The sequence below is a fragment of the Patiria miniata genome, unplaced genomic scaffold (genome assembly GCF_015706575.1).
Source record: "Patiria miniata isolate m_02_andy unplaced genomic scaffold, ASM1570657v1 HiC_scaffold_3, whole genome shotgun sequence".
Lineage (NCBI taxonomy): Eukaryota > Metazoa > Echinodermata > Asteroidea > Valvatida > Asterinidae > Patiria > Patiria miniata.
Window position 1 is genome coordinate 24,305,807 of NW_024037069.1, and position 19,503 is coordinate 24,325,309.

At 41.3% G+C, this 19,503-nt stretch overlaps 1 protein-coding gene across 4 annotated transcripts; it reads right to left on the reverse strand.

Annotated features, from left to right (window-relative positions):
• Window positions 1-3,885: 3,885 nt before the first annotated feature.
• On the reverse strand, window positions 3,886-17,631 carry LOC119736362. Of its 4 annotated transcripts, none has more exons than XM_038210374.1 (5): window positions 17,511-17,631; window positions 16,092-16,172; window positions 11,615-14,910; window positions 5,411-11,530; window positions 3,886-4,473 (listed from the first exon to the last, which is right to left on the reverse strand). In XM_038210374.1, exons 3-5 carry the CDS (start codon window positions 14,853-14,855, stop codon window positions 4,130-4,132), a joined length of 9,705 nt encoding a protein of 3,234 aa, XP_038066302.1. In that variant the 5' UTR covers window positions 14,856-14,910; window positions 16,092-16,172; window positions 17,511-17,631; the 3' UTR covers window positions 3,886-4,129. The 4 variants fall into 4 exon arrangements, with proteins under 4 accessions (XP_038066302.1, XP_038066301.1, XP_038066303.1 ...); XM_038210373.1 differs by having other exon boundaries at window positions 5,411-11,572; XM_038210375.1 differs by having other exon boundaries at window positions 5,411-6,996; window positions 7,321-14,910.
• Between the last annotated feature and the right edge of the window lie 1,872 nt (window positions 17,632-19,503).

Here is a 19,503-nt window from a genome sequence, read left to right on the forward strand (position 1 = left end):
AACCCAAGGTTAACCCCCAGACTATTTAATATTTTGAGAGAAAAAACTATGAAAATATGCCATTATTTTATTAAAGGTTAACCCTAAAAAAAAATATTTTGAGTATTGAATTTTCCTGATTTAATTAAATGCAAGGTTAACCCCCGTACAATTTTGATGTTTTTGAGAAAAATCATATTTTCCCAAATTTTAAATAAAATGCACATTAACCCTTACAATTTTGAAATTTTGAGAAAAATTGAATTTAGCCTAAAATTTCGTACGAATCTGAGTTCATAAGCCCTATTGGGCTCATCATGAAGCTTAATAAACAACTCGGTAAATTTTACATGCATGTGCAAGTAATAATGTACATTTTGGAAAAAATATGACTCTTCCTTCTGGTAGATTATTTTGTTTTTCCAAGTCTAAATTCCCTTAGAAATATTCAAGAGGACTACATGATCAAACCACCTGTCTTTTTAACAAGATTTCTGAACTTTCTTTTTATTTGCAGTTGAAATTAAAAACTGAATGGAACGTAACAAAATCCAGAATTTGAGTATTACAAATGGATGCAGCACTTTTACTTTTTCTCGCACAGCCATCAACAAAACGCATATATCACTTACATTCTTCTTCACATAAAAAAAACAACAAAACAAAACAAAGCTTTGAACTTATTAATTATGTACACTTGTTAATTAATATGGCAAGTTATATATGACGTATATTACGTTAAATGAAAAATTTACAGACTGATATACAGGATCAAGATATACTGGAAGTCAAAGTGGTTGGAAAGAATGTTACTACATGTACATGTATTTGTAAAATGTGTCATGAAGGGTTTTGGAGGATATCTTTTTCAGAAAGCCATCTTCGGTTTTAAAATGTTCGGATAAAAAAAAACATTACTGAGATCACTCCATTAATTCTTAGACAATAACAGACGTGCAGTAACACATTTTTTGGACCACATAATAACCAAGATTCTAGCATTCACCAAATTAAATGAAGTCATTTACTCCTCAAAGAGTTTTGCACACTCAGAATAGAGACTTCACATATACTTCCATCTTTTCTTTCAAATCAAAATATGTCCACAACCAATCAAAATATAAATAAATATAAAACAGAAACCACACACTCTTCTGTGGTTTTCAGAATTTGTTGTGAAATAAAGTAGGTACTGTATACATTGTACTGTAATGAAAATCTAGGTCAGCTTGTGGCCGTTTCAGGAGCAAACAGAAACGTCTTGGAGAGCACTTTGTGGACTAATGGGTTGCCAAACACTGACCGACACAAACATCTCCTTGAACTCTTGGTATACATGTTATGTACAACACAAGTCATTTGATAACGATACTGTACCGAACAACCAATAGACTGTTTGCACTGCAGCCATCTTTGAGGTGTGTGCTTTTGATCAACAGGGGTACCCATGAGCAGACCTCTTGGGCATTCATTGTTAATGAATTAACATAACAAAACACACTGTCAAGATGGCCGCTAAATGCAATCCATCTATTGGCAATTCTATGGAAGAAAACGTATTGTCCATAACACAGTCATTTAACCATGATACCTGGTTAATAATTCAGAGATATGATCCACAACACGTAGTCTGTAATCTCCTTGACCATTACTGGATGACAGATGTATAAGATTGGAAAAATACATTATCAGGTATATTCACTTAGCTCTTAAAAGCTCTGCCATGGACATTACATTTTCTTCCGTAATGATGAAATTGCCATTCATAAGATAGAACTGCCCATATACACAATCTATTTTTGTTGACTCAATGATCATTTGAGTTCAATCCTAATGTTTTACTTTCATTTGGTTATACACTGTACATATAAATGCTTCACTTTTTTTTAAAACAACAAACGTCGGCCAAAGGCAATATCTCCTAACCTCAATTTTCTGCTATTACTGCGATGGTCTTGTGCTTTCATCACCTCCGTTATTAAATTTCAGATCACTTTCTTTAGGTCAGGATGTGACCACGCTGATGGATGTAGCACAAATAAGTGCTCAGGACAGATTAATGCTTGCTGCTGAAATCATGAAGGGACCGCCTCGGTAGTGGTATTTAAGAGTCAGTAGATGATAGACTACTCCAAGCGCTCACAATATTATTAATTATCCCACGAGCGCAAGTGGAACACAGAATGATGTACATGTAGTGAATGTCCCATATGTCTGAGGCTGAACGGAGTGGCATATGGAAGACAGGTGCACTACAATTTGTTTGTGTTTCACCAGTGCAAGTGGGATAACAAATTTATCTTCAAGCAAAGCTGACACAGAATAAAGATGGAACACGCACTCTGCACGCAAACTCTTCAGCAGTGATCTTATTACAGGTGCGTGCAGCAAGAATGGCGCGTGCATCTTAGAATAGTGCGATACGCAGAGTGTGATATGGAGCCTGGTATATGGCATAACACCACACTGTTGTCGTCATGAATCGACCAATCAGGACCGAGGTTTCAAGTTTGCTTGGATATGATAATTTCAATGAGATGTATAGATTGAAAAGAAAATCCTCCCGAAGTCTGGAGTGGCTTTAAGAAGGCAAACCTAAGAACTATTTGAATTCACTTTTGCTTGTTTAGACAACTGATGATGAAACGCATACAGATTTGTTATATATGAAAAACTCACTTCATATTGAACAGAATACAAAACCTCATGTACATGTATTCTCTGCTAAGCACATCCTCTACCCTGAGGGCGCTCTTTACATCTGTCAGCAAATACTATCAACAATGAATCAATTTCTTTGAAAAAAAAAAAAAAAAAAAATGTCCGAATCCTATCTCTTTTTTCAAAAGTACCACAATGTAGGGTCGCTTACTCGGTGCTGGATGTGTTTAAGTAGTGAAATACTTCCTGCAAAATATCATCGGGCAATTTTAAATTTGATGACAAGCTTAAACAGATGAAACAACTTCCACATACACTTTAATCCTGCAGTTTGATATTACTTGTACACACTTCGTACAAAACACCTTTTTAAGTGACCAACACCAGGCAAAACATTACCTTTTTTCATAAATATGCATAAAGTGCAGTTCCACTACGACTTACATAGACCCTTTGCAATCAGCTGCCATGTTGTAGGTGTCTTTTGTTAACTTAATTCATCAACACTGAGTACACAAGAGGTCCACCCATGCGTACCCTTGGGGAGCAAAAGCAAACACCTCAAACATGACTGCTATGCAAAGGATCTATTGCTCCAGCTGTCTGCAAACTCTCATAGTTCTATCAACACTTCAAGTACCGTAAACTGTACACAACATCAGTCTCTAGATCACGCATGCTTTGAGCCAGTCTTGTAGTCAAGTCCATCACAAGTCTATCACAACTCTGGTCAGGTCAGCTGACGAGTCCAGTCACAAGTAACAGGAACAAAGAACTTTTGTCACACTTCACTGAAATAACTTGGGACCGGAGGACTCCAGTAGTTACAGTGTTCGACCCATATGCCATAATACATCGGTTTAAACCCTAGCAAGGAGCACGGTGCTTATGTCCTGGGGCAGGACACTTTACCACAATTGCCGCTCTCCACCCAGGAGTATAAATTGGTACCTGTGAGGGAAGAGACCAAATTGAGCTGCTCTTAGCTGCAGGAAAGTGGTCTTGTGGCCTGTTGAACACGGTAATAATTGTTGAGTACTTTATGACCTGGGGCCAATTTCATAGAGCTGCTTAAGCACAAAATTTGCTTAAGCACAAAAACGTCTTGCTTAATAAAATCAGGTTACCAGCCAAAACTCTATGCAATTGTTATGCTAGGTAAACAACAGCTAAATACCAGTCACAAGCAATGTGCATCACATGGAGTTTTGGCCGGTAACCTAATTTTACTAAGCAATGTTTTTTTCGTGCTTAAGCAAATTTTCTGCTTAAGCAGCTCTATGAAATTGGGCCCAGGCTGCCTTTGATGGAAAGCAGTAGATAAGCACCGTACATCATTATTATTACAGAGCCTGTGAGGACTTGTGATTGACGAGACTACATCACTTTCAGCACCTATGTACATACATGTACATTACAAAATATATCCTTAGTTTTGCATTCTGGCATGAAACATTAGCCTACATGTCCCAGGATCAAATGCTTCATGTCAAAGTCCACCAGCCCGTAATTGTGCAATGTCCTCATGCGTGAAGACGCTAGAACCAACCTCTCGCTTCCAGACTGTATCGGGATCCGAAGGTCCTTCGCTGTCTTCCGACTCCTCCAAAAGACACCACGAGTCTGAATGAGCTACGGATGCGCAATCCTCGTCTCCTCTGGAACGCTTCAACCGATAAGCATCGTCTTCCGATTCATCCTCCTCATGTTCGTGGGAGGATTTCCTCTTTAGGTTGAGTTTCCGTGCCTGATTTGTGGGAGTCTTTGATGGACGACTTTCTGATGCAGCTAGGCTGGGATGATACTTCAACGAGTGCATGGTGGGCTGTGGATCTGTGACGACAGCAATGGAGGACCAAATATTTAGTAAAAATAAAATAATTTGAAAGTGAACTTAACATTTTCCAAAATACAATTGCTCTTTTGGATAGCTGTAATATATGCGAACATGTTTCACCAATAAGTTAATAGAGCCGTGGCCATCACTGGAATAATTTACAAACAAATGACCTAAGCCTGTCCTTGAATCTTTCAAAATTCAAATTTTTAGTTCAAAACAAAATTTGGATATAATGCCTCAGTAAGGTAATGGATCTGTTGAGTGACACGAGTGTCCGAGTGAAATCTTTTTGTTTGATCTTCTCCTTGAACTTTGTCGACTGCAGTAAGGCCAAAAAAAGAGTCTCCGGTTTCTGGTATGCGCGGGCGTCGCCGTAGCCATGCGCGTCGGCAAAATGAAAAATTGTTTTTCCAATGCAAGATGAAGTCTCAAAACCGCCAAACTCACTGGTTTGACTGGAATCCTGCTGCTGCACAATTTTAACGTGTTTTTAGATGGGGTGACGATCGAGTATAAGCTTTATGTGGCCTCTCTGGACTCCCATATATTTGCACTGAATTTAGTCGGGCACCATTTGCAGTCATCAACCGACATTTGAAGAAAAAAAAAAAACAGTAAAAAAAAAAAAAAAAAAAGGTGCGTCGCCGCACCACTTTTGGGGCAGGCTCCATACCAGAAACCAGAGACTTTTTTTGGAGGGGGGCCTAAAGTGACAATTCTAAACAATAATCTTGTGTATTTCTTGCAAACAAATCGTGATTGAAAAACACAGTTTTTTTATCCCGTCACAAGAATCATTAAACATTGAGAAAGCCACTTTTTTCCTGATTGTAAATAATGCATCATTATGTTATCACTATAATTATACTAATGCTGAAGCAAATCCCTACAGTGTGAGGTAAAAGAAATCAACTTGATAAGGTAACCAACCTGACGAAAGTGAAGGTACATCTTCGTCATCTGAATCACTGAGTAAGCAGATGACATCATCCGAATATTCATCATCATCATCACCATCTCGACAAGATCCGGTATCTTGTCTCTCCTCCTTTACACCATCATCTGAGTCCTGACCAAAGACTCCACCACTATCCTCATTCTGAAAGACATCCTCAACTCCATCTTCCCCGGAAAAACTCACTGAAGAAGCAGTCTCATCACCAACAGCACCTCCTGGTACTGCATCAATTCTGTGGCTACCCAGACTATCCTCTAAACTTCTCTCGCTGAAAAATCTATCACGTCGACTCGTCTCGTTCACGTCACTTTCATCCTCAGAAGTACACAAACTTTGTCCTAGTGTCTCGTCAGTTTGGCTACCATCAGAGATGTTTTGCTCTGTGAGGTTCTTCTCCTGGGAAAATCTGTCCCACTGGGTGCTCCTCTCAGTAACAGAATCAACTGAACAATTATCCCATGGAGTTTTATTGGCTGAAAAACTGTGCCTTTGATCACTTTCTTCTCCAGACTTTTCATGTTGTTTCAAGTCTTCTGTCATTTCTTCACTCAAGATGTTTTCTCCTAAATCATCCAAATTCCTATTTCCAGGGACGTCTTCTCTCAACATATCAGTTTCTGGGACACTTTCCAGGTTTTCATATTCTTCAAAACTGTCCTGGACAATGTCATCCTCTGAGGTTTTCTCCTTCCGACTTTTTCTTTTCCATGTTTCATCGGCAGAACTATCTCCAGATGTATTGTTATCTTGGAGGTCTGTCGCGAGGTCGACATCAAGCTGAGCTGAGTCATCAGTGAAAATGTCTCTGTGATCATCCTGAATGTTGGACTGTGTACCTTTAGGTGCTTCCTCATCACAGGTATCGGGGCTTGGTAGACCGTCTTCTTGTGTGAGGATGTCATCTCCTTCATCATCTTCCAGAATACTGCCTTCCTTTGTCTGTGCTTCCAAAATTACTGCCTCATCCTGCATGCCAGACTGTGTATCTTTGGGGGTTTCATCTTCACATGTATCAGGGCTTGGTGGACCGTCTTCTGGAATGTAGTCCAGGATGTCATCTCCTTCGTCATCTTCCAGAAGACTGTCTTTGTTTGTCTGTGCTTCCAAAATTACTGCGTTGTCCTGCATGCTAGACTGTGTATCTTTGGGGGTTTCATCTTCGTTGGTATCAGAGTCAAGTAGGCTGCCTTCTGGAATGTAGTCCAGGATGTCATCTCCTTCGTCATCTTCTAGAAGACTGCCTTCGTTCGTCTGTGCTTCCAAAATTACTGCCTGGTCCTGCCTGCTAGACTGTGTATCTTTGGGGGTTTCAACTTTGTGGGTATCAAAGTCGAGTAGGCTGTCATCTGGAATGTAGTCCAGGATGTCATCTCCTTCGTCATCTTCCAGAAGACTGTCTTCCTTTGTCTGTGCTTCCAAAGTTACTGCCTGGTCCTGCATGCTAGACTGTGTATCTTTGGGGGTTTCATCTTCGTTGGTATCAGAGTCAAGTAGGCTGCCTTCTGGAATGTAGTCCAGGATGTCATCTCCTTCGTCATCTTCCAGAAGACTGTCTTCCTTTGTCTGTGCTTCCAAAATTACTGCCTGGTCCTGCCTGCTAGACTGTGTATCTTTGGGGGTTTCAACTTTGTGGGTATCAAAGTCGAGTAGGCTGTCATCTGGAATGTAGTCCAGGATGTCATCTCCTTCGTCATCTTCTAGAAGACTGCCATCGTTCATCTGTGCTTCCAAAATTACTGCCTCGTCCTGCCTGCTAGACTGTGTATCTTGGGGGGTTTCATCTTTGTGGGTATCATGGTCGAGTAGGCTGTCTTCTGGAATGTAGTCCAGGATGTCATCTTCATCATCTTCCAGAACACTGTCTTCCTTTGCATTCACTGACAAAATTTCAACATCATCCTTCATGCTAGACTTTGCATCTTTGGAGGTTTCACTTCCACAGGCATCAGGGCCTCTTGGGCGGTCTTCTTGGGTGTTGTCCATAATTTCATTAGTTTCTTCGTCATTTGCCAGAAGAATGTCTTCACTCATCTGCTCTTCCACAATTCCAGAATGACTATCTTTGAAACATGTGGTTTCAGAGATTCTATTGTCTGGAGCATCGGGGGTGATTTTATCTTGATTGCTTTTCTCGTCTTCTTGGGTGTTGCCCAAGATGTCATTTTCTCCTTTATCACCTTCAAGAAGACTGCCCTCCTTCGTCTGCTTTTCCAAGATTCCAGCCACAGACAGTGTGTCTTTAGATTGACCATCTTCATAGTTCCTTGTTTCAGAGATAATATTGTCCGGAGAATCAGAAAAGATATTTCCTTGATTGCTATTCTCACTTCCAAAGCTACCTTCAACTGACATTTCATCAATGTCACTCAGGTCTTCCAAATTCCAATCTTCCGCATTATCTAAGTTTCTGGCATCTGACGTGGTGTCGTCAGCTTTTGAAGAATGGCTATTATCTTCAAAATCAAGAAGGCAAGTTTCTTGATGCCTACTTTCACTGACATTGTCCTGGGGAAGATTATCAACAACCTCCGCCTCTGATGAAATTAGGGCATTTGCTTGGGGTTCTGAATCCACATCTTTGCAAGTTTCTGATAGCTGACTTTCCCCATCCTTCGCTTTTGGCTTAGACTTGGTGCTTTCTTCAGGCTGAATTTCAGATGGTGTGTAGGGTTTCCAAGTGTTATGCTGGGCCTTTTTGTCATGGAGAGGCGTGTCATGCTCCAGAGATTCTGATTCTTTGTTACTGCTTTCATTATTGATGTGAGGATGTTTAGGATCACTGCCTTGTGATGAACCCTCAGATGAATTACCCGCATCTCTCACTGGAAGGGGAGATTCCACTCTGAGTTGAGGCGAGCTGCAAACTTCTTGAAGCTTGTCATCTGGGCTGGTTCGATATTTCTGATGAGTTTCCGTTGTCATTTCTTCATCTCGATCTTCTGAAGTCTTTGTTTCTTTGTCCTCTTGTTCATTGTCAGAATGACTGAGAACTCGGGATGGAGATTCCTCCATTCCTGTTTCATCTTCAGAGTCTGAATCTTTGTTTTTGGCCATTGTTTCATTCAACCGTCGGTAGTGTAGAGCCATCATAGTCAGGGGAATGTCTCTCCGGTTTGATTCATCCTTGTCTTCATCAATCTCATCTGCCACACCATCCATATCACTCTGCTGCTCATCTGCGTCCTCATCATCACTTGAGGAATCATCTAGATTATCCGAGAGAGCATCTTTAGAATCACTTTCCTCACCAGCATCTACCATTCCATCGTCTGGTGCCCTGTTACTGTCCTCTTTGTCATCACTTTGAATGTCATCATCTTTGGTTTCACTGTCATCTTCATCATCGTCACTGGATATTATGACAATGTCATCAAGATCCTTCGTATTGTGAACAGCGTCTGTTTTTGAGTTGGTTTTGTGACCCTCCTCTAAATCGCCAGTGGACACTGTGGACGCAGGCTTGTTAACAGTCTTCTTCTTCTTTCTGGTCATGGGCAACATCATGAGTCCCTGTCCAAAGTCAAGTCCCATTCCTCTCAGGCTACGCCTCCCTGGTACTTTGACAGACATGAACCTCTGAGAAGCTTTGGAAGGACTATTTTTAGATGTCTTGTTGAAATTCACTTTCATGCCATGTTGCAAAAGCTTGGGATGAGATGGACTCCTCATAATACTCTCTTTCAGCCTGCCAGGGTGAGATTTTTTCCTTGTCCATAATTCGCCAGAATCTTTTGGACTTGGCTCGACCCATTCCCCCTCACAACCTTCTGCTGTTTTCAGGGTACTTCGGTATTTGCTGCGAGCACCTTGGTTGCTTCTCCGATCAACGACTTCAATGTCAGGAGACTTGTGCCTCTTATGCTTTTTATGCTTCTTATGCTTCTTGTTTTTTTCGTTCTTCCTTCTTTGTGGTGATGGGCTTCTCTTGCGTTTACCCTTTCTAATGACTGATTCACGGTGCAAGATCCCTGTTGTGCAGATATGTTCCTCAAGGCTACCATCGTACGTTGAGGTCGGTTTGTTCCACATCTTGAAGGGAGGGACAAGATAGTCCACCCACTCTTTGGCTTGTTGGCTTGTCATCCTTGTCTGAAGGATACCAAGTTTTCTTGTATCATCTAGACTTGTGATTGCCACTTGAGGCTCTGCGTGCTTAGCCAAGTGACTGCAAAAATCTTGCTGGTCTTCTACATTCCTGGCATTCCCAAGTAATAGTACTCTGCAGACGGCACATGCACTGGAATACCCCGAAGCAGAGAGCGTGAAGAAAGCAGCGAGCAGAGCAGTCGGGATGTGAACGATGGGTAGGACTTTGTTAGATGGAGGGTGTACAGTACAGTCGATGTGATGAAGCCGCAAGAGCATTAGCTGAGGAAAGGCCTCTTTGCAGCGAGCACACTCATATTGCACCCGATCATCCACTTTGATAAGGTCCGCTGCTTGAAATACTTTAGTGTCTTTGAACTGAGACTCAAGGAGGTGGATGCTAACAGGTGGCTCTTGCAAATGAGCTAAACATTCGGCCTTCTTGGCAGGGTCTTCTCTGGTCTTTGTGATTTTCAACGGCACCACTTGTTGGACATTACCATCAGCCTTGGGTCTATCATGCCCAGGGGCAATAGACTTTATCTGCCCCAGCGAAGTCTTCACGTTATCGAAGGGTGATTGCAGTTTCCCTTGACTTGAATGAGAAGCACCCGATTTAGTCAAACCTGTCGAAGAACCTTGCTTCATCCCATCAGATCCACCAGCTGGCGGTTGCACAATACACACTGCATGCTTCACAGTAGAATCCTTATCAACAGGAAGGTGTACCATAAACTTCTTGGGAGCATTAGTCTTATTGATCGGAACTTTTACCAGGTAGAAGTAGTCATCGTCTTTCTTCTCATCACTCAAGACCGAATAGATGTTGCCGTCTGATCTTGCCTTTGGTACACGTATCACGTATGATGCCATTGTTTCACCCTCCGAAAATGTTCGCTGTACAGTAATTTTTGAAGCTACATCAGTGCTAGTCACTGGACCTGATGACTGTGTGGTTACAGTCTGAGCTTTGCAAGTTGTTGTAAGTGGAACAAAGCTCTGATTACCATACACACCTAAGGATGGACTTGAGATCGAAGTCCTAATTATTGTTGAAGTTGATGGTATGTACATTTTACGTGTGTTTGTCGGATTGACTAAAGGTGAGCTTACAACAGACTTTGACAGTGTATTTGGGAGAGCTGAAACGGCGAAGTTAGCTTTTGAAAGTGGGGCAACCTTTGTTGAAGCATTAGCCATAGAAGACTTGCAGATAGCATTTAACAATGCTCTGGCAGCGCTCATATCAACCTGGGCGTTGCTCGCCGAGCCTTGACCAGTTGAATTTGAAACAACCCGAAGAATAGTCTTCTGGCTGGCTGGCTGGGATGGTCCAAGTTTCGGAATACTCTGTGATAACTTGGTGGATGGTCCTACTCTCTGAGGATATGGGAGATGAGAGACACCTACTGTACTGGGAGTCACTGGGTGTCTCAGGATAGAGTTTTGTACACTCTTCTGAGCTGCAGCCCGTATTGTGTTGGCATACACCAATTTCTGCCTGACAGTAGTTGCTGCTGTACTCTGTATTGCACCTGGGAAGACTGGGTAGAACCTTTGAGAGCTGCTTGGACTGCTGTTTGTAACCCCTAGCCCAGTTGTGGTTATTGGCTTCTGATGACGTATAATAATAAAGTTGTTCTGGCTGCTAGGGTTTGACTGGGTGGAAGCTGAGCCTGGCACTGGTTTATTTACAGCAGGTGGTATAACTGATCTCATCACTGCATTTGTTGTGGAGGTACTGGTGGAGCTAATGGTTCGGGTTGCGTTGACGGAGAATGTTTTGACTGATGAAGAGTTTAGGGACTGTGATGTACATGTAACAGAGGATGTCTTGACCAGACTTCTTACAGATGTGTTGACTGATGAGGTCACTGTGAGACGTTGTATTGGTGTGTTGACTGATGAGGTCACTGTTACATGTCGTATAGGTGTAATGACTGATGAAGCAGTCACTGTTGGACTTCTTATAGATGTGTTGACTGATGAAGAAGTCACTGTTGGACTTCTTATAGATGTGTTGACTGATGAAGAAGTCACTGTTGGACTTCTTATAGATGTGTTGACTGATGAAGAAGTCACTGTTGGACTTCTTAAAGATGTCTGCTTCCGTCTCGTCATCATCGATGGAGTGCTCTGACCTTGCTTATCTACATCTATGTTAGCAACCCTCTTAATAAGGTAATGTTGCTTTGAAACAGGTGTTGTTTTCTGTTTACAGGCTTCACCCGGTTGACTGGATCGTGCACTTGTTACAGTCTTCTCCGGAGTCTTTGGGGATTCTGGAGGGACTGAGGAAGATGAAGGTAGCTTTATAATCTCCCTTGTTTCGTGGTTCTTAATGTACCATTTCAGCGGTGTCTCGTGGTCATTGATTATGTGCTCTTTGATCTTTTGCCAAGTTCCTGTGAAGGAACACAGTTTACACTTCATATCCTCCTTCCTGTGAATCATGATCAAGTTGTGGACACGTCTCACGTGCAATTTCAGCGAGTTCAGAGATCTGCTGCGTTCACTACATATGTGGCATGCCCACTCTGTTTTTTTCACAGTGGTTGCACTGGCAGCTCTTGAAACTGGATTCCTTTTTGAAGCTGAGCGAGTGGTACGTGTATAGTTGGATTCTGCTGTAACTTTCTGCAGTTCACTGACTGAATTATCCCCTGCTTCATCCTCATCTGAGCTGCCAAGACTAATGACTTCTGGATCTTCATCGATTATGATCACATCATCATCCTCTTCGTTTTCCTCTTGGTGGCTTTCTTTTTCAGGGGTTTGTGAGGTGGAGTTCTTAGTCGGTATATCCTCTGAACTTATGGGGCATTTATCCGTGTCGTTGTTTGAGCCATCAACAACTGCAGGATTAGCATCTGCTGTTTTGTTCACCATGTTTTGACTGAAACTGGTTTCTTCGGAATCGCTGAGGGCAATCGGTGTATCCGCTTCTCGTGAAACATCTCCTCCTTGGTTGCTCCTTGCAACATCTTCTGTTGTGTCCTGTTCACTATGTTCATCTTGATTCTTAGATACATCTGTGCACTCCTGACACTCTGAATCACTTAAATCATCACTGATCTCTATTACGTCTGCCTGGCATTTCACCTTACTCAACTTGTCTTTGCTCGATGCACTGATGCCATCTTTATTTCTTTCAAGTTCTGACTTGTTCTTGGCGGTACCTCTCTCGGTGAGAATGCAGTCCGCTTTAGCCATACTTATGTTTGGACTGTGTTTTTGGTCTTTTGCTGATGAGGTCATTGTTTCTTCTCTCACATCAGAAGAGTCTGTGCATGGTGAATTTTCATTTGCCTCACAGGAAACACTTTCATTAGCCAAGACACCACTCGTATCTTGAGAAAGCGCTGCATTGAATCTGTCATCATCGAGAGTTGCTCCAGACTTAAGTCTGACATCTGATGGTGAATCAGTGTTTTGTAAATCATCAACAAGTAGACTTCCACCTGGTTCAGTTTCACATTTGTCATCAGAATTGTTCGTTGTGGAATCTGGTTCAGTCCCCTCCGATGCCTCATTCTGGCAAGTTCTATCTGGTGTCGGGGGGTTTTCTATTTTCACCATGATGGGCGCAACCCCTTTTCCTTTGTCCTCTGCATCAAACTCTATGTCAGATAATAAAATGACAGATTCCTCTGATGCTGAAGAACCACCATCATCACTCCACAAGTTACCATTATCTTTAGAATGTTTGGAACTGAGCACGTCTGAGCCAGACGCTTGATCAAGAGGCACATCTTGCTCTGCCTCAAGAGGCACATCTTGCGCTGCCTCCTTAAGAATACCCTGAATGCCTTCATCACAATGTTTGTTTGTGTTAAACTCAATGAGCGTATTGTCTGCAAAATGGCTGTCAATTTTCTTTGGATTAAGTGCAGATTCCTGCTGGACTTCAGAGCTTGAATTCTCAGATACTTCTTGAGTTTGATGAACGTCAAGCATTTTCATTGAGACAGAGGAGTTAGAATTCTGTGCAAATGGTGTATTTTCTTCTTCCTCTAACTGCAAACGTTCTTGCCTGCACTCTTGACTATTCTCATCTTCATTGTTTGTGTCCAACTGCATCATTGAATTGTCCGTTACTGCTTCCAAATTGGACTGGGGAATTGGGGTAGGTTCAAGATCAGTTGAAAGTGATGAAGTGCTGTCTTTGTTTTGAGTCTCGGGACCTTGTTTCTGTTGCCTTGGGGATACAACAATGTCCTGGAAACTTTGCTTATGACTGACAGATGACAAGGGGCTACGATATTCAAAGTCTGTCATTCCAGGCATTTGTCCGTCATCTTGTGAACTGCTAGGGTCAGAGCACCACTGTTCTGCAATGCTGCTGATTCTGGTCAGGTCTGCACATAATTCTGGTGATTTGATGTCGCTGTCATCGTCACTGAAACTTGGGGGGTCACACTGAAGGGAAAAGGTATCGTCGATTCTGATCTCTTTCGTCTCTCCAACACCCTCATCTGACAGGTTTGATTCCATGCTGATGAAGTCTTGGTCTGTTTGCCCTGCACATGTTGCATAACCAGATGAATGGCGGAGTTCTGGTGTAGGTACTGATACGTTGCTTGACGCTTGATGCAGTGAGCTTAACGGGTCACTTTGCATAGGAATGCTTTGTTCAGTTTCTGTGGGATTGCCTCCCACGGATGATGCAGCATATGAATTCTCCTGAGATGGAATACACGCGGGTGAACTGTTTTGGGTGTTCTCTCCTGTAGATTTCTTAGCGTACAAAGCAAGTTGTGAAAAGGGATTAACAGGTGTGACTCTAGTGTTTTGAGCAATGCATGCTTTGTTGCTCTCCACGAAAGGGGGTGTTGAAAACAGGAGTTTATCAGCAAGATTTGACTCGTCTTGCCCAGGTATGGCCTCGTTAGGGTTGTCAAATGATCTGCTGTCGTGTGCTGATTGAGACAACAAAATATCACCAGACCACGATGATTCATCTCCGCAATTCCCAGGCTCCTTCCGGTTATTGTTCTCCAGGCATGTAGCCGAGATTTCCTCACTACTGACATTACCGAGATTTTCGACATTTAGAAGACTTGGTAAACCTCCCAGCGGATCACTGGATGCTTGTTCATTACCTTCCCAGGGCAGTTTGAAGAAATCAGAGAGTTCGGTGTAAGAAGAAGCCAAACTCTCTGGGGGCTGCTTGAAGAGATCCAGAGCCTCTCCTTCATTCTTTGAGTCACTGAGGTACGGTGAAGATTCCCCAGATTGAAATGTGAGTGCCTGAGAAAGTCCCTCGGCAACTGGTGCGGAGAATTGGGGCAAGGTACCATCTACAGGCCAGCTGTTGCCTCCACCATCCATCTCCTTGCCACAAAAGATCTTGAACAAGCAGTAACACCAGCACTGAGTGTGTTTCCTGCCAACAAAATAAAAATAAACAAAAATAGACCCATGAACAACAGCTAAATGACAGAATGAGCCGAAGTTATATGGTTAAGTAGCTGAATCTTTTTTGCATGTATCATTTGGATATTTTTTTCGTGTATGATTTGAAGTTTAACAAAATAATAAAATCATTTAATTTCACAGTATGAAAGCAGAAGCTGCATATTGAACACATGTTTTTTTGTTCATTTTTGTACGTCCTGGCGAGCGCAAGTAATTTGCATCTTTTCGTCACAACTTGTACAGAGAAAATATATGTCAGTACAGGTCACATACTGTCTTCATACACGGCTCATGTATGTAATTATTTCGAAAACTTCTTTGCCTTTCTAAATGGTGCTTAAAATACATGTATCACATATATAACAATATTTACAACAAGCCAATTAATGGCAAGATAATTTTCCAGCTTGTTCAGGTATTGACTCAAACAGACGGACTTTGTCCAATATTAATCACCGCTGTGATTGGTCAAAAAGTCAAAAGGCAGGGCTAAACGGATAGGTCTATTCACGATCGAAGTGTCACATTTTAGTGAGTGAGAAGTGCTACGTTATCCTAACGATGGATCATGCCACACACTTAGCAACTGATCCAGCTACTGGTACTGTTTGTGTATATGAAGCAAAATACATTGTTTGAAAAATTGGTCAATAAATGCAGCACCTCAAGATGGTCAACTGTTTCGCTGCGGACTGTAATCACACAAATAAGGCCAAAAAAAGTAGTTCTGCTTCTGGTTACCCTACCTACCCTATTTTGACAGCCCCTACCCTAATTTTTTGGGGGGAAAATGAGGGGAAAAACCCAAAACCATCAATTACTACCTTTTACCCTTGACCACATGCAGACACATATGATCATACACACACAAAAATTAGCCAAAACAAAATTTCCCTACCTACCTAACCTATTTTCAAATGCCATGTAATTGCAAGCAGAACTATTTTTGGGGGGCCTAAGTCACACCAGTAGATGTTTTCTTCAAGTTTCCTAAACAAACAAAACAAAAACTCAGAAAATACACGAGTACATAGTGAGTGATCCCGTTGCTGTGCCAACGACTGGTTCTGGCAGATCTTAAGTAATCACTTTGATAGTGAATTGCTGGCCCCACATGGTTTGCAATTTGATTAAAATTGGCTGACTCACCTTCAACTAGACCAAAAGGCCGCGGTCAAAGTTGTCGGCCGGCTCCATCAGAACTGAGAATTTCGTGGTCTTCAAAGCCATCTGCAACATCAGAACATTGGAGAAACTATCAATTGGAGAGGTGAATTTACATGGTGGTGATTGATAGGATTGATAGCCGAGTGTTATTGTTTGGACTGGAGATAAAATTTTATCGCTCTGTTTAATCAACAGATTACCTGGAAGGTCAGGTTCAGTTAAGATCATGCTGACAATATGATCAGAATTTTTTTTTTATCTGAAAGAGAAATCTGCGTTTGCACTAGAAATTTGCATTAATTTGCATTAATAAAATAACATAACTAGGTGAAATTAAAAAAACAACAAGTTTAGCATCCTGACTTTTTGAAAAAAAGGAAGGAGGCCCTTTTTTTTCCCCTTCCAAAATGGCCGCCCAACCGGACTATTTTTTTTCAAGATGGCTGCCACTTTTTGTTTAAAATGGACTCAGGAATGACAACCAGCTTTATAATGGCTAGATGCAACAGACAAAGAGGCCAAAATGATGTCACTTTTTAAATTTTATCATTTTTTCATACATAAAGAAAAAAAAGTGGCCTCCATAAAGGAAGCGGGTGGGGAGGCTAAACATGGTGGTTTTTTTTTTTATTTGGCCCAAGTAAAAAAACAAGTAGTTTCTAGTCTGGCCTTTTTAAAAAAAGGAGGCAGACACTTTTTTTAAACTCTCCCCCCCCCCCCCAAGATGGCAGACTTTTCAAGATAGCGGATGGATTCTTCAATTTTTTTGACTATTTTGTTGATACAACATTGTGTCAATAAAACACAATTTTTTTCTCAATAAAATTATGTTTTAAATTTCATAATTAGTTACACATTTTTAAAATCGTACTGTTCCAATTTGACCTTTATTGTTCCAATCTGATGACGACGCAAAAGTCTTTCAATTTCACTTTTTCAATAGCATTTTACTTGAATTGATCAACATTAGCATTAACATTTAACAAAACTTATTAACATCAACAAATTGCTAATAATTTTCATTGACATTCATGACATTTCATTGATTCTTTTTTTTTGGTTCTTTGCTTTGTTTGTAGCAAATAATGCTTTTGCTTTATATAAAAGTAGTATAAATGGTGATTCTTTTATTGACAGTAACAAAAAGGACCCCCCCCCCCCACACCCACAATTTGACACTGTCTTGTATCCATATTAGCCACACAGTTTAACACCACAGATAATGCAGAAAAAATGGCACCATGCTTAAAAAACATTATGCGTAGCGCCCTCATGAGACAGACGGGCGTTCGTCATTAAATGTCAAAACAAACCCGACAAAGGTCAAGGAGCATTGCGAGAAAATTTAAGCGCAATATTTCTACCCCAGTTGTTGGTACTTGAATAAACATGTACACTCACCGATGATGCCCATGTATTTTTACTGATACAGTGAGATTTTCATGAAATTTGACAGTCGTTCGCAACAAAGACCGCGCAGTTCTTGTGCACGTACAAAGCACTATCGTCGTCTAATGATATGTACCAGGGAAGCGTTTGTGACGTCACCCTTTTATCGCGTATGGGGTATCTTTTGCGGTTACCAGCGAAGTGAGGACGAGGCCAATATGGCCGACCGTGTACAAAATAATCGTGCAGACGTATGAATGCACAGTACATGTACATACAGCTGGCTATGTCAAAGCTAAGCTTAACCAATTAAAGGTTTAGGTTCAAAGCTACAACACATACATTTTTCTTTGTTAGGTTGCGAATTGGTAGAAAATCAAGTCGCACATGATTTTTTGTTTTTATAATAGGCCTTTAGATACGGTAAACGTATAGGTAGCGTGCCACTAGATATCCAAACTGTTTTCCTTCCTCCATATGACATATGTCAATATTGTGCACACAAATATTAACACACAAAAAATTAAAAAGCATCTACATTTTGAACATGACAGACCTAGGCTATATACCCCTAAATTCATTTTTTTTTTTCATATGGCGGTTTCGTGCCATATAGCCCTGCATATATAAGCAGAGGTCACCCGCAACGCCGGCATGATGATTACCCACCCGGACTTATATAGCTATTACCAGCCCGTGTGTTTCACGGTACGGTTAAAACGTACATGTCTATAGTATATATGTACTCAAGAACTGGCATATAGCTATAGGGCACGTAAACCAGAAACGTACCTATTATTTAATAGGATGATCGGCAATTAAACTTGAACTTGCTCATCGATCCGAAGGCGCGATCCATGGCAGATAGATTCGGAATTCTTATACATGTAGTCGGCCCTAAAGAAGATATGTGGAAGGGGTGACTCCTGAACCTCTTTTGAAAGGGGTTCCTAATTTGCATAACGTAAATAGCTGCCCGTGAAATATATTTATTCCCATAATTGGGTTAATTTGGTGTATTTTCGATATTATTTTTGAAAAGTCTATTTTGGGGATTCTACTTACATATCCTTACATAAATAACATTTTCTTAAGCGGTGACTGGATAATTATGAGGACATACGAAAGGTCCAATTACCTAGCTACCATTCATAAATACCTAAGACAGTTTACGCATTCCTATTGGTCGAGTGCCCGTCACGTGGCCGGTCTTAAACGGATGATAAAGACATGGCTAGCTGGTCTTAAACACTTTTCCAGTGTCACAATAAAATGTAGACTCCTAAAAATCCAGTGCCTCTTATCGTTTCATTGGTTGAACGTTCACAATCCTCACGTAGGCATGCGCAACACTATCAGGGAGTCAGAGTTTTAAAGTTCTAAATTCAAAACGCAACGCGCCAGGTGCGTTCTGCGCGACATCGCGCAGAACATGATACGCGCGCGTCAATCTCCATAAAAGGGTTGTTTACATCTTACTCGCCAGCTGAACACTCCATTATTTTGCAAGAGGGATGTTTCGAAAAGCATTAAGTGAATTTGTTGAACAAAATCGGGATGTTTTGAACGAATTATATGATTTTTTCTTACCGAAAAGGTATTTATGAATGGGAATAAATATGTGCTCCGTCGGTATTTATCACTCTGTTTAAGACCACTTAGAGTCTGGGTGCTGATAATTACCCTCGCCTCCGGCTCGGGTAATTATCAGCACCCAGACTCTAAGTGGTGTTAAACAGAGTGATAAAAACCTCCGAAGCACACATTTATTCCCTTATTATACCCTCACAGTTGGCGCATGCATGCCTTTCCTCTGAGTATCACCCTTTCAGTATCCATGGAGCCTATAGGCGTGGTCTCATAGACTACCTTTCCCCCGTAGTCTTGCCAAACCTCAGTATTGATGAGCGTTTATCCAAATAAACTATATGGAAAATCGCGTGAACAATGATAACATAATGACAATTGGCCCAGAAAACAAAACAAAACTTAGGGGGAAAAAGAG